The 13,414-nt window shown below is 38.5% G+C and overlaps 2 protein-coding genes and 1 long non-coding RNA gene across 6 annotated transcripts in view; 1 reads left to right on the forward strand and 2 right to left on the reverse strand.

The window, feature by feature from the left end:
- The window catches only part of Dzip3 (DAZ interacting zinc finger protein 3), a 76,102-nt gene extending 63,708 nt beyond the window's left edge, over positions 1-12,394 (reverse strand). For all 4 annotated transcript variants that reach the window (XM_050163437.1, XM_050163434.1, XM_050163435.1 and 1 more), the window contains exon 1: positions 12,255-12,394. The gene's annotated coding sequence lies outside the window, so the exon portion shown is untranslated. The remainder of the gene's footprint in view (positions 1-12,254) is intronic.
- LOC126514497 (uncharacterized) overlaps positions 1-13,414 on the reverse strand; it is an 85,515-nt gene that overhangs the window by 65,556 nt on the left and 6,545 nt on the right. The gene's annotated exons all lie outside the window — the stretch shown is intronic.
- Cip2a (cellular inhibitor of PP2A) overlaps positions 12,600-13,414 on the forward strand; it is a 34,302-nt gene continuing 33,487 nt past the window's right edge. Inside the window, exon 1 of the mRNA XM_050163438.1 lies at positions 12,600-12,817. Within this exon, the coding sequence (XP_050019395.1) occupies positions 12,716-12,817 (102 nt within the window). The 5' untranslated portion in view covers positions 12,600-12,715. The remainder of the gene's footprint in view (positions 12,818-13,414) is intronic.

Consider the following 13,414-nt stretch of genomic DNA (forward strand, 5'->3'; position numbering starts at 1 on the left):
CTCCCTCTCCAGTCTGAGGGGCAGTCAGGGTTCCCTGCCCTGTGGAAAGACCAAAGTCCTCCCCGCTCCATCTTGGTCTAGGAAGGTGGACATCCAAACTGGCTAGGCTCCCACAAAGCCAGAACATGAAGTAGGATCAAAACCCAGTGGCATTGTCCTTGGCTTCTCAGCAGCCCTCATTGTCCCTCATATTCAGAGAGTCCGGTTTTATCCCATGGTTTTTCAGGTTTTCTTAACCATTTTCTTACAACATAGAACTAGATTTTCCATTTTTCCATCATAAGTTATTCCACAAACTCTACTGATTTCTAACCCTTTTATTATATTAATAGTATTTCCTTACAATAAGTTCAAAGTAGAATTGCTGCATCAAAAGATACATTATTTGGTTCACTTATGCATACTGTCAAATGCTTCCTATAGAAGCATGTCAGTTCCTGCTCAATTATAATACTAACAGTAGTGAACATTCTTTCTTTTCAGTACAAAAATGCTACTTTCCTCCCCAAACCATATAACTGCAGTTCCATAAAATACGACGTGAGATATAATAAGCTCTTGCATATTTGCCAGCTCAAATATCCAAAAAAATTTATACATACACTTTTCTTCTCCCCTCAGCCCCCCCATTTTAAAACATAGGGTCTCACTGTGTAGTCCTATAACTTATCATGTAGACCAGGTTGGCCCTGAACTCAGAGATACTCCTACCTCTGCCTCTAGAGTGCTGGAATTAAGGGCATGGGCCACCACCACCCAGCTAAGATTGATGAAAATAGCTTTTAAAGGCCTTTAAGCATATGCAAGTTTCACATCAATCACGAAAATATATGCCACAAGATTCATCTATTAAGAAACAGATGGTATTTAAAAAAACATTGTCTTTATGATAGAGAGAACTTAAGGATCAAACCCTTGTCTTACGGTATGAGGATCTCCCTACTAATGAACTTAAAACAGGAGGTGGTAAACCACCCTGGTACAAGGGCCATAAGTTCTCCAGAGATCATTGCAAAGTAGACATGTCCTATGAAAGTATGACACCCCCAATAATCTATACTGCCTGTGACTGCAAAGTAACACATATAGATTAGAACTGTAAAAGTAACGCAACAATTTGACACCACTCAGCACACAAATGCAAAGACGCATGCAGAAGAGGGGAGAACGTTCTATGAATTTCCTCATTAGAAGCAGAGAGCTTTTTTAACACCTCTCATTTCTTGCCATGTATCAGCTTTAGTATTTACTATGCAGAATTCTCTGTGGTAAATTATTTTATCTTATAGTTTTACCAAGTAAGTAAAATCATAATCAGTCACACTAAATGTGTATTACTAACAAAATACATAAGCAACAGCTAATAATGAAAACAGAGAGAGGATGAGTAATTTTCCATACTGACCAGATCTACATCATATCTTAAATAAAAATACAGCTTTGGGAATTTTGTGATTCTGTGAATTATTTTTCTTTTTGGTCCTATAAACGAAAAAGGAACCATCAATAAAACATTATTTCATAACTATAACACAGATGCATGTTTGCCTTTTCTGGATATCCCAGATTTATTAAAGTTCAGACATGGAGACCTTGTTCTCAGGAAGGTCTCCTTTAACTAAATTAAAATTTCCTGTGAAGATCATAGGATTTACATAAGGATGAAAATCTGGATACAAGGTAAAAGGCAGAAGTACTCTCTAAGCTGTTCTGTATTAAGATGAAAAGGAGTAAAAAGTTAATAAATCAAAAGACATTTATATACTGAATTGATATTTAAGACAGGTCAGTAGCTTTTCTGCCTGTTTAAAATACAACACGAGACAAATCTGTATGAGGAAATTTCCAAGAACGCAGATTATCAATATTATTATTCCCTAGTGATGGAGGAAGGTCATTGGCTAATAAAGAAACTGCCTTGGCCCATTTGATAGGCCCGCCTTTAGGTGGGTGGAGTAAACAGAACAGAATGCTGGGAGGAAGAGGAAGTGAGCTCACACTCAATAGCTCTCCTCTCTGGGGCAGATGCGATGAAGCTCTGACCCAGGACGGACATAGGCTAGAATCTTCCCGGTAAGCGCACCTCAGTGCTACACACATTAATAGAAATGGGCCAGGCAGTGTTTAAATGAATACAGTTTGTGTGTTGTTATTTCGGGGTATAAGCTAGCCAGGCAGCCAGCAGCCAGGCTGTGGGAAGCTCTTACTACACCCTAGTAGCAGAGCAAGTAGTGAGGCCAGTAGCAGAAACCGCATTTTACAGCCTCAGCTGGGAAGGTCTAAGTGCCTAGCAACCAAAAGGAAGCAGCCAGACCAAAGTGTTACCAGTGTCCAACTACAATAAGCCAGGGGTGCTTAACTTTTTAGAAGTGGTCAGAGAAAACCTTTAAAGGCAGGATTAATTTAGGAGAAAAGGTGAATCTAGTTTCCCCCAATGCATTCATTTCAGTAAACTTTCCTGTCATAGGAGACAATTCACTGTCTTCCTGAAACCAAGGCTGCTTCTGTTTCACAGAACTTATCAGGCTCCTGCTTGACTGGAGGGTAAGCTACAGCTCACTGTCAATTTTCTACACATCTCATCCATCAACGATTCTATCCACAGGCTGTTTTTCACTGGCAGAAGAACAAATGTTGTTATCTATACCAGTATAATGCCTTTTTTATTGTTGCCCTGGAGTTCCCACCTCATTTTTATTTACTACTATTGCAGAAAACTCCTTTATTCATTTGCAGAAGTGGTTTTGGTTCCCAGTTTTAGGCTGCGATTAGTCACATCAAAGCAGACATGACAGTTACTTATAATTTAAACGTTTACATTGTAGCAACTGCCACTTCTCCCAGACTGTACATGGATTTTTGCAAAATTCCACTCCAATGTTCATCTTGACTAAGTTACCTGCCCAAGTTTGTAGACTCTGATTTGTTAAGAAGTTCCCATTTCAGAGGGTGTACAGAGGCCCATTAATTCTCTACCCTTCCCAACTCCAGCACTTACTGAATGCAGGTGGAAAACTTATCAGAGTAGAAAACAATAAAAGTAGATCTCACACCTGTCTCAACGCTAGTGTTTGAAAATAAAGCATTATATTTGGAATCTCCAGGAGAGGATTTTATTAAGAGTTTTTCATTTGTAAACTAAGACCTCTCAGTCCCACTGTGGCAACCAATCTATTTCATGATGATTTCATTCACTGGAATACAGACTATGCTGGATGGAGAACCACTAAGTTAAAAGAATGCATTGTGTTAAGAAACTTAAGTAGTAAATATAGAAAAGATTTTGCTCTCAGTGAGAAAATAAGACCATTCTAATTATGATGTTTATATAAATACAGATAATAAAACATGTCTATAAGAAAGTGAAATTGCAAGGTATCTCATACTCATTCTGCAATATACAGTTCTGCTCAGATACATACTAGGTGTTCAACTTTATATGAATTTTAAAAAATAATCTATGTTTGTTCATCTGAAAATGGAGATGAAAATGGTATCTGTACTTGATGGAGTTGTAAACAGTCCTTGTCACATACTAAGACCTATAAAGCATGTTTCTTCCATAACCATTTTCATTATCATAATCACCACCATCACTTCATTGTTTAGGCACACAGCAAAATTAGTTCACTTTCCTCTATTCTTCTTCTGTGAAAGGAAAATGCTATGGTATAGAAAGCAATAGTAATACTAAGACAAGAAATGGGCAAAAAAATATTTTTTAAATATATTACATGATCTAAGTTGCAACTTAAGAGTCATTGTTTAGCCTCTCCCATTTTCATATTAGTACACAAACATCTACTTTACCCTTTGTCAGTATATCGTTTTTAACCATGGTACTATTGATGAAAATGTCACTTGTACTGGGTTTGACACATTAAAGAATTTTGCTATTACAGAAATGCTGCATTAAAAAACCTTTAATAGGGGCTGGAGAGACGGCTCAGCCTAAGAGCACTGGTAGCTCTTTCAGAGGTCTTGAGTTCAAATCCCAGTAACCAGAGTGGCTCACTACCATCTGTTTTGAGATCTGGTGCCATCTTCTGGCATGGAAGTATATATGCAGAAAGAACATTGTACACATAATAAATAAATAAATCTGAAAAAAAAACCTTTAATAGACAACTTCCTAACATTCTGAGTTTTTGAATTCAAAGAATTTCTATTCCTTTACTTTCTATCTTTCGTGTTTTTTTCTTTCTTTCTTTCTTTTTTTTTTTTTTTTNTTTGAGACAGGGTTTCTCTGAATAACAGTCCTGGCTGTCCTGGAACTCGTTGTACAGACCAGGCTGAACTCAAACTCACAGAGATCCACCTCCCAAATAAGTGGTGGGACTAAAGGCAAGCGCCACCACTGTCCAGCTAAGATGTATTCTTGTGCCAACACTAATTATACATACTCCAGAAGTTTATGAGTCTCTTGTCAAGCTGAATCTGACACTGCTATTATGTTTGCTTAACTTAAAAAAAATTAAAACTCCTAAGACATGAGAAATCATAGTTACTTCAAAATTCAAAGTCAGACCCAGTGGCACAGCCTGCAATCTTGCTATTCAGGAGGTTGAACCTTGATGCTCTCATGTTCAAAATCAGCCTGAACAACTCAGCAGCATTTTTTCCTATAAAATTAAAAGGAGGAAAGTGATAACTGAAGATTTTCTAAGGGCAATTAAGACATTTTGTGATTAGAGTTTGTGTGGTTTAAGTAGGTATGGGTCCCATAGATTCAGGTGTTCGAATGCTTGGCCCACAGGGAGTGGTACTATCAGGAGGCTTGGCCTTGTTGGAGGAAGAGTGTCACTGTGGGGGCAGGCTTTCAGATGTCATATGCTTAAGCTACCCATCAGCTCCTTCTGCTGCCTATGGATCAAGATATAGAACTCTTAGCTACCGTTCAAGCACCATGTCTGTTTGCATGCCGCCAATGTTTCAGGTATGATAATAATGGACTAAACTTTTGAACTGCAAGGCAGCCTCAATTAAATGCTATCCTTTATAAGAGCTACTGTGGTCATGGTGTCTCTTCACAGCAATAAAACCCTAAATAAGAGCTCTTTACCATAATTATTTAACTGTTGTAATTCTGTGTCTGTTGGAAAAACACCAATAATGATTCTTAGTGGTTTTTAATATGGTACATGTCTTTGTCCCTGAAGAACAACAGACTAGGTGCTTTACAGACAACTGAAATTTCTCCGTTCCATAGGGTAAAATTCCAGAATCAAGATACCACCACAGTCAACCCTAACACTGGGTTGTAGCCTGGCAAGTTCTCATCATATCTTCATGTAGGAGGAATAGGGTAAGAGTTCTCTGAGGTTCAGAAGCTCTATCCCATGAATAATTTGTCTCTTAAAGGCCCTATTTTCTAATGCCATCATACTAAGAAGCTACACTTTAACAAATTTAGAAGGAAGAGAACAAACTCAACCTATTGCATAGGTGATTTGTGTCTTCAGTATCAAAGTCTTTGTTTTTCATATTAGTGGCATCTAGCATGACAAAAATAGAGTGATTCACCAGACTTAACTCAGTGTCAAGCTGCACAAATCTTTTATATTAGCAGTACTAATAATGAATAAAATGTACTGATGACTTGTGTGTGTAATCATGGAAGTTGGCATAGCCTAGCTGCTTTCAGAGGTTGCATCGCCGGTTTTTCAGGTTAGAGTCCGTTGCTCCTGGGGCACAATGAACCTTCCAGCACCTGAGAGACCAACACACTCCCTAAGGCAATGAAGTGTTCAGGACACTTTATGTTTCTCTGTATATTCTTCAAGCCAAGGAAGCATAGAAGCTTGACAGGACAATTGGTCTTGGACATCTTGTGTACCCTGTATAGCTTACAAACATCACTGTGTCCTGGCAACTACAACTGCATTGATCCTGTTAATTGCCATTATATTCTGTTTCTTAAAAAGGTATAAAAAGTCTGATTGTTCTGAATAAAATTGCCATGCCTTAAGTTTTGCTGTGGACCCTCCAAGTGGCCCGCTTTCATTCTCACAGCCAAAACAGGTGTCCTTGGCCAGTAAGTGTCTCTAATTTTTTTCATCTTTAGTATTAAATTCCTGTACAAGATCACAAAATGAACTTAGACAAACATAGACACACCATTACAACTCCCTTCAAAAAACTCCAGGATGATAGTTGGAAAATATTTCCAATTGTTTTCAAGATTTTGATCATGCATTTTGTGTACCCCACTAAGAAATGTCCATTTCAACTCCTGCCTCATTTAGAAAGATGACTGCTAAAACTACTTGGCAACTCAAACTAGGAAACAGGAGACTTGAAATGTACACTCACAACTTCTTTATTACAAATTAGCCTGTAAGTATGCCTCCCTAGAGCAAAATTAGCATTGTCTCAGGAACAATTTTTTTTTCGACACCATATCTTATTATACTGCCCAAGAAGACTTCAATCTTGTCATGCTACCTCTGATTTATTTCCAACTGCTGGAATTATAGGCAACTACCACTAGGCCTGAGGTAACACATCTTTAATTCTAGTCAAATCTAGTCAGTTGCTTCTCAACATACTTATCTCATAATGGTGACATTGTGTGGTTTCATTGAGAGTAAGATTTCCTCAGCTCTTGTGTACAAAACTATGAACTATATAAATATGTACACTGAATAAACATGTCTCCCACAACACTGAAGGCTAAACATTATTGTAATCCATTAGAAAAACTGTAAAACTAAAGACTTAGAACTCTCATTACTAACAAGTCACTGAGCACAGAAAATCATGTAAAAATGCAATTCTTTCCACTCTTCTCCCTGACTTCTAGGGCCATACTTGTCTTTGTATAAGCTAAGGATACAAATGAGTTCAGCTAGATGTGCACATACACAATCAGAAACAAAGCTATGAGCCTACTATTAGCCATCAAATAATCTGTAAATATATTATATGCAATATTTATAGTGAATTAATCATATAAACCTTTGCTAGGCATTTTTCTTGTCAATGAAGTAAATCAGAACAACTATTGACCAGATACTACACATGGTACTGGAATGAATGATTTAAACCTGTCTCTGGATGATTCATCTCAAGGTTAAATTAAAAAGTACAAATTTTATTTGACTACCTATCCACAAAGCATTAAAAAGTCTGAGAACACAATGATGATAAGAAAATCAATTAATGTATTAATTATATGTAGGTACTAAACTAATATAAAAATAAATAAGAAAAACTACAGTATTACTATTTATTTCTAAAATCTTTCTATATAGCTTTGACATATCCATTGCTTTCTTTTAAAAAAGCTTCTTGCTTTAATTCACAAGATTCTACTTGTTTCATAAATTTAACTAAAAATTTTTATGAGATATACAGAGGACCTTATCCTATTCAAAGAAGCAGTCCTTCAAGAAAATTATTATTAAAACTCTGTCAAGTATGTCTCTTGCATCTTTACTTACTTAAGAAACAGAATTCAGAAACAATGTGTAGTAATTGTGTGAAACAAACAAAAAAGTCCAGGGAAATTCTGAACAATATGATATAAAATTAGATGTGAAAACAGGGGGAAAAATATTAATTCAAATTATCAAGACTTCTACTCTTGGCATAGATATGAATTCTGTAAAATATATTGAAAGAAAAGCTGTAAGTTTATTTCAAAAGTTAAAAGTAAATTTTATGGCTTGATCAATCAGTAAAGAAAATAGAATTATCATACCTCTTAGTGGATAGGAACATCAGACACATCTGTCTTTGAGTTATTTTACTATTATACAAACATGTTAAGTACCCTTTAATACATACTGATAGGGCAATGGAAAATTACTCGACATGGCCTCAATATAAAAGATTTGGTAAACAACAGACATATGAAGATATTTCTTTCTGGTTTGACGTGGCATATACCATTTTACATTAAGCTTTTTAATTACAAATACCAGAGCATTTCAAGGTAATGATAAGTGTGATACAGTAATTACATAAAACATTAGTAATTTATTTGTAGCATACATATCTGTATATTCTACACTTTTATATGATGTTGTCATTTAATGTGTTGCATTATGACACCATGGCAACTAGGATGTCACCTGGTTATGGGAAGTTTCCAATTTAACATGATCTTTCTGGACCAACATCAGACACACATCATGACCAAAGCATCATTATGGGGATGTGCCTATTATTTCAACAAAAGAGATAATATTCTTCTTTCTTTTTTTAAAAAAGCTTTTTCTTTTTAGCACTTTGGCTTTGTAATAAGGGCTAATATTCCTAATAAATAGGAAAAATCGGATACAATTTCACAGGGGATGGCTCTGCATAAAGGATGAAAAGTTCAGTATCAATATTTGAAAAGTTTCTACTGCACCTATTGGTTTTGTGGGAGCCTAGGCAGCTTGGATGCTCACCTTACTAGACCTGTATGGAGGGGGGTGGTCCTTGGACTTCCCACAGGGCAGGGAACCCTGATTGCTCTTTGGGCTGATGAGGGAGGGGACTTCATTAGGGGAGGGGAAGGGAAAGGGGAGGCGGCGGTGGGGAAGAGACAGAAATCGTTAATAAATAAATAAAAAAAATACTTGAAAAGTTTTAGTTGTAACAGGGACATGGTTCTAAACAACCACATGCTTAATCTGTTATTTCTTACTCCTGGATATCTCTGCCGTCAAAGTTTAGAACCTAGGTAACTGAAACATTTGTTGTATCTGCTGAATGTCTATGAATAAACCCCTTGCTTTGAAACCTGAGCCAATGAAATATTTGTCCTGTTTCAGTTGATAGCTACTAATAATCCCTTTTTTGGAACTTAGGCCCAAGAAACATTTGTGGTTTATGTTATTAATGTCCACTATGTAATTCCTTATTTTAGATTTGGCCTTATGTCCCCACTGGAACGCAAGTTCCACAAGTCAGAACATTATTTGTCACATGGTTTACACACTCAATATTCATTCAACCAATAATGCCACCTATCTCTTTTTAGCATCAAAACCTTGAGGGCATAACAAGATGCTGCTAAGTAGTAAGATTGTTCTGCTAATCTAGACTTCTGTTAAGAGAGGTAGTAAATAGGTTCTTTAGATGTAAGATGATCACAGGGTTAACAGAGCACTTGTATTCGCTTGCAGTCCCTTCTTAGTCAGATCTGGGGTTTTCTCCATGTCTCTCCAATCTCTAAATACTTAATTCCTCTAAGTTCCAGGCTTAGAAAGAAACTTCTTCTCTATCCATACTGACTTCTACAGCATTTTGCCTTGAAGCATTGATTTCTTTGCATCCCCAATGTCTTTATTACTAATAAATTTAATAGAATACACATCTCCTACAGAAATCTTGACATAATGTAAACTGATGTCTAGATAGTTATCACTTTCCACAAAATAGCTGAATAGACACACTCAACCAATTTTAATCTAGGTTGGTCTGACTACAGTCAACCTCCACAACCATGAACAAGAAATAAATCCTGATTTTATTTTGTTTTCTATACAAGTCGGCTGCCTAAATCTGCAATCAAAAATGGAAACATTTTAATCCTCAGTACCATCCTCTCTCTCTTCCCTCAGTTTTTCACCAAAACACATACTAACATTCATAATTTATTTACGTCTTATATATTATCTCTTCACTAAAATGAAAACTCTACTTGGGTGGAAATTCACCACTGTATCCTCAGAATTGAGGTATGTACTAACCACCTAACTTCATGAGGTATATGATAGATGCATGAACAGTGGGTCATTGGTTTATGCTATGATCCCTACATCACATTCTACAGTTCTATAAAAACTTCAATCCCTGCCTTCATTCAGATTGATTTATTAATATTAAATGTTGGTTATGTTAAAAATTGATGTTACTATTCAGTATTAAAGTCAATACTTTTAATTTCTTCTGAAACTAAAGCAGCTAATTATCTAAAAATTGTTTTAAAATCGTAAGCAAGCACTATTTCTTTTAAGCCTCTTTCCTACATTATAAACTGGAGGACTATCTAGATAAAATGTAAACCACAGTCAAAAAAAAAGCTTACATGGAGGAAAGATTTTATGCTAATCCTTAAAGATTGAGTGAACTGGATTTTATCTAAAATAATGTATTCCTAATAATACTCTACTTTTCCCAGTAACACTTATAGTTCTCCAGACTTTACCCTCTTTCCTGACTAGTTTTTATCTCAACCTGACTCAAAAATAACATTTGTCGCAAACCCAAAATGAGAAAATAAGAAAAGTACTGAAAATTGTAACTTCAAGACACAAGGCATGGAATCCTGAGTAAAATCAGAAGTTCTTTTGCTACTACTGTCTTTGTGAGCTTCACAAATACCTTGTCATACTTTGCAATCTATAAAATAGTAATCAAGATAGTGCTGACTTTTTATGAGAATTAAGTAGTCCTTAGAACGTCCTTTGATGAATGGCAAGTACTCAAAAGTGTTTGTTATTATTAGTATCCAACAAAAAAAAAAAATCAACCTAATTCGCTGTGTTACTTTAAAAGGAAAACCAAATGTATATATGTAAACTTCTGGACATTTTAAAAAACAAAAGAGATAAAGAGAAATGTCCTAAACATGAACAATTGTAAACTGTTCTGGTTATAATGTTGAAGATCTTCTCTATCACCATGATGTCCATGTTGTCACGATTCTATTAATGCAATAAACTGAGACACTTTATAGGAAGAAATTATGTTTATAGACAATATACATGTAGGAAACCTAAGAGGTACACTAAACTCTTAGACTTTGGTCTTACAAAATTTGGTAAGTAGCTGACTTAAAAATACATCAAAACCCAGTAACTGTATTTTCAAATAGCAAAATCTGATAAGAAAATTCTCACATAATACCTAGGAATACACTTAATTAGAAAAATACAGAACTGACAAACTATATAAAATTTCACTGAATCTAAAAGATTCAATTATTTACTTTACATTATCTCTACCTTCTTAATCCTATCTGGAAACTTGAAATCTCTTCTAGATTGTGGAGATGGCACTTGATATGGGCAGCTTGGGGTCCTTCCTACTTGTCCAAATGGGGATGATGCTGGACACTTGTCACTATATTCTTACAACTCCATTTACCACTGACTGTCCTTAACACAGAATACCTATCAGTCAACAATGAACTCTTCACAGTGATTAACTGATTTGACAATCGTCTGCAAGACCATTATATGACCTGATTTTCCATGTCACTAATCAGCCTCGCTCTCTGGCAACTACGAGTTCAGGCTCTTCATGGCACACTGTCATATTCCCCCATTGACCTCTGCCCATGTTACTTCAACTAATTGGCAGTATTTTCTCCTACAAAGTCTGATTTCTCAACTATTGAAACAATTTCCTCCAATGTCTTTTTGTTTTGTTTTAGTGAGGCCTATCCTGACCTCTTCTCCTGTCCTCACCACCATTATCCAGACTATTTTTTTCTCTTAGTTTATTCTATTTTTTTTCTCCCCAGAATGTTAAATGCAATGCCCATTGACTGAGCCTCTTGTGACCAGAAGAGTGCCCGTCCCAATGCAGATGCTTGGTTAAGTATTTATTGAATGAACAGTCATGTGAATCAGGATACCCTCGGGTTTTACTTTCTGAAAAGACTGGAGCAGTAAGAAGCAATCACAGAGGAGGCAAAGGAGTTTATAAGCCAACTGGCTCCACTCTTCATGGACGGTGCATTTCTCATGTACGTAGTGGATTCCAAGAGCACTTTTCTGCTTAGACCATGTCCCTCATTAGAAGTTGCTTCTCAGCAGGCAACACTTCCCCGTCTTTGTTCTGAGTGCCAATCCCTAGTCCGTTATACATGCTTGTTTAAAATGGAATGAATGGATGCATGCACAAATGAATACATAAGCTACAAAGTCTTGCGTAACCGCAGCACAATCGCTGTTGTCTCACTTCGTTATATAGCCATGCAAAACATTACCTCTAATTTAAATATATATATCAACAGTGACTTTTTTTTTAAGAGTCACTAAAATATGCAAAGTAATCAACCACGCCAGACAGGAACAGGCTCCTTCGCCTACAGATATCAACGTTGATGAGAACACAGCTCGGGAGCACCTCTGTCCCTGTTGCCTCTGGAGGGCGTGTGACAATTCCGTTGTAAGGCCGTGCCTGACTTGCCCCGGGATCCCGAAGGCCACAGGTTTAGTCGAGGACCCAAGACAGCGCGGCTGGAGGAACTGCGGCCCCTCCCCCGCCACATCCAGACCTAAGTCACAGAGATGCCGCTCGGGGTTCCTCACCGTGCTAGACTAGGGGAGCGGCCGTGTCCGAGCAGAGGCTGACGCGCACGAACACCAGGCCCAGCAGCGCCGCCGCCGAGGACGCCCACGCAACCAGAGCCCCCGACGCGCACCGACCCCGTGCGCCCCGCAGCCCCTCCACAAGTTGAGCTGCACTCGCGAGTCTCGCGAGATCCCGCGTCTTCGCGGACCTTCTCGCGGCCGCTCAGCTGAAAGGGGGCTGCTGCGGGGCTCCCCGCCGCCACCTCCCCGCTCCCCCCAGAGCCTCGACCCTCGGCCCAACCCCCGCCAATCACAGGCAGAATTCCCGGAGGCTGCCCGGAGACTTCCGGAAGCCGACCGGAACCGGAAGCAGCCGGAACCGAAGCGGCGGGACCTAAGAAAATCAAAAAAAAGCGCGGCTTCAGCTGGAGGCCGTGGCGAGCTGGTGGCTGTGGCTGCTGACAGGACGGCGCCTCGGCATGGACTCCACCGCCTGCTTGAAGTCCTTGCTTCTGAGCATCAGTCAGTACAAAGCCGTTAAGTCGGAGGCGAACGCCACCCAGCTTCTGAGGCACCTGGAGGTAAGGGGTTTCGGGGCGCGAGGGGCGGTTCCCATTCAGTCACCCAGCGAGTGACGGTGAGATGGTGACGGCGACCGTGTGGGATTTCAGGGGGGACGGTCGCCTGCTCCCGACCAGCAGGGTTAGGAGTGTGTCTTGACTGGAGAGAGAGGGGAAGAGGGGTGTGTGTGTGCGTGTTCCTGGTCCTTCTTTTAGGTGCCTATCTTCTAAATTCATTTTGTTTTCTTTTTTAGGATATTTTTGTTTGTTTGTTTGTTTTTTCGAGACAGGGTTTCTCTGTGGCTTTGGAGCCTGTCCTGGAACTAGCTCTGTAGACCAGGCTGGTCTCGAACTCACAGAGATCCGCCTGCCTCTGCCTCCCTAGTGCTGGGATTAAAGGCGTGCGTGCACCATCGCCCGGCCTCTTTTTTGGGATATTGAGTGGCTTCAGCATTCAATATAATCAGGGCGATTCATTCAGGTTGCATGCACTAGCAGGACTTACCTTTTATGTTATGTGTAATTCCATTTATATAAGTATACCACAGGTTGTGTACCTGTTGATAGACATTTGGATTTTTTTCCAGGTCTGGATGGAATTATGAATCAGCTCATTGT

The sequence above is a fragment of the Alexandromys fortis genome, unplaced genomic scaffold, assembly GCF_014885135.2.
Source record: "Alexandromys fortis isolate MF-2015 unplaced genomic scaffold, M_Fortis_MF-2015_v1.1 scaffold_131, whole genome shotgun sequence".
Lineage (NCBI taxonomy): Eukaryota > Metazoa > Chordata > Mammalia > Rodentia > Cricetidae > Alexandromys > Alexandromys fortis.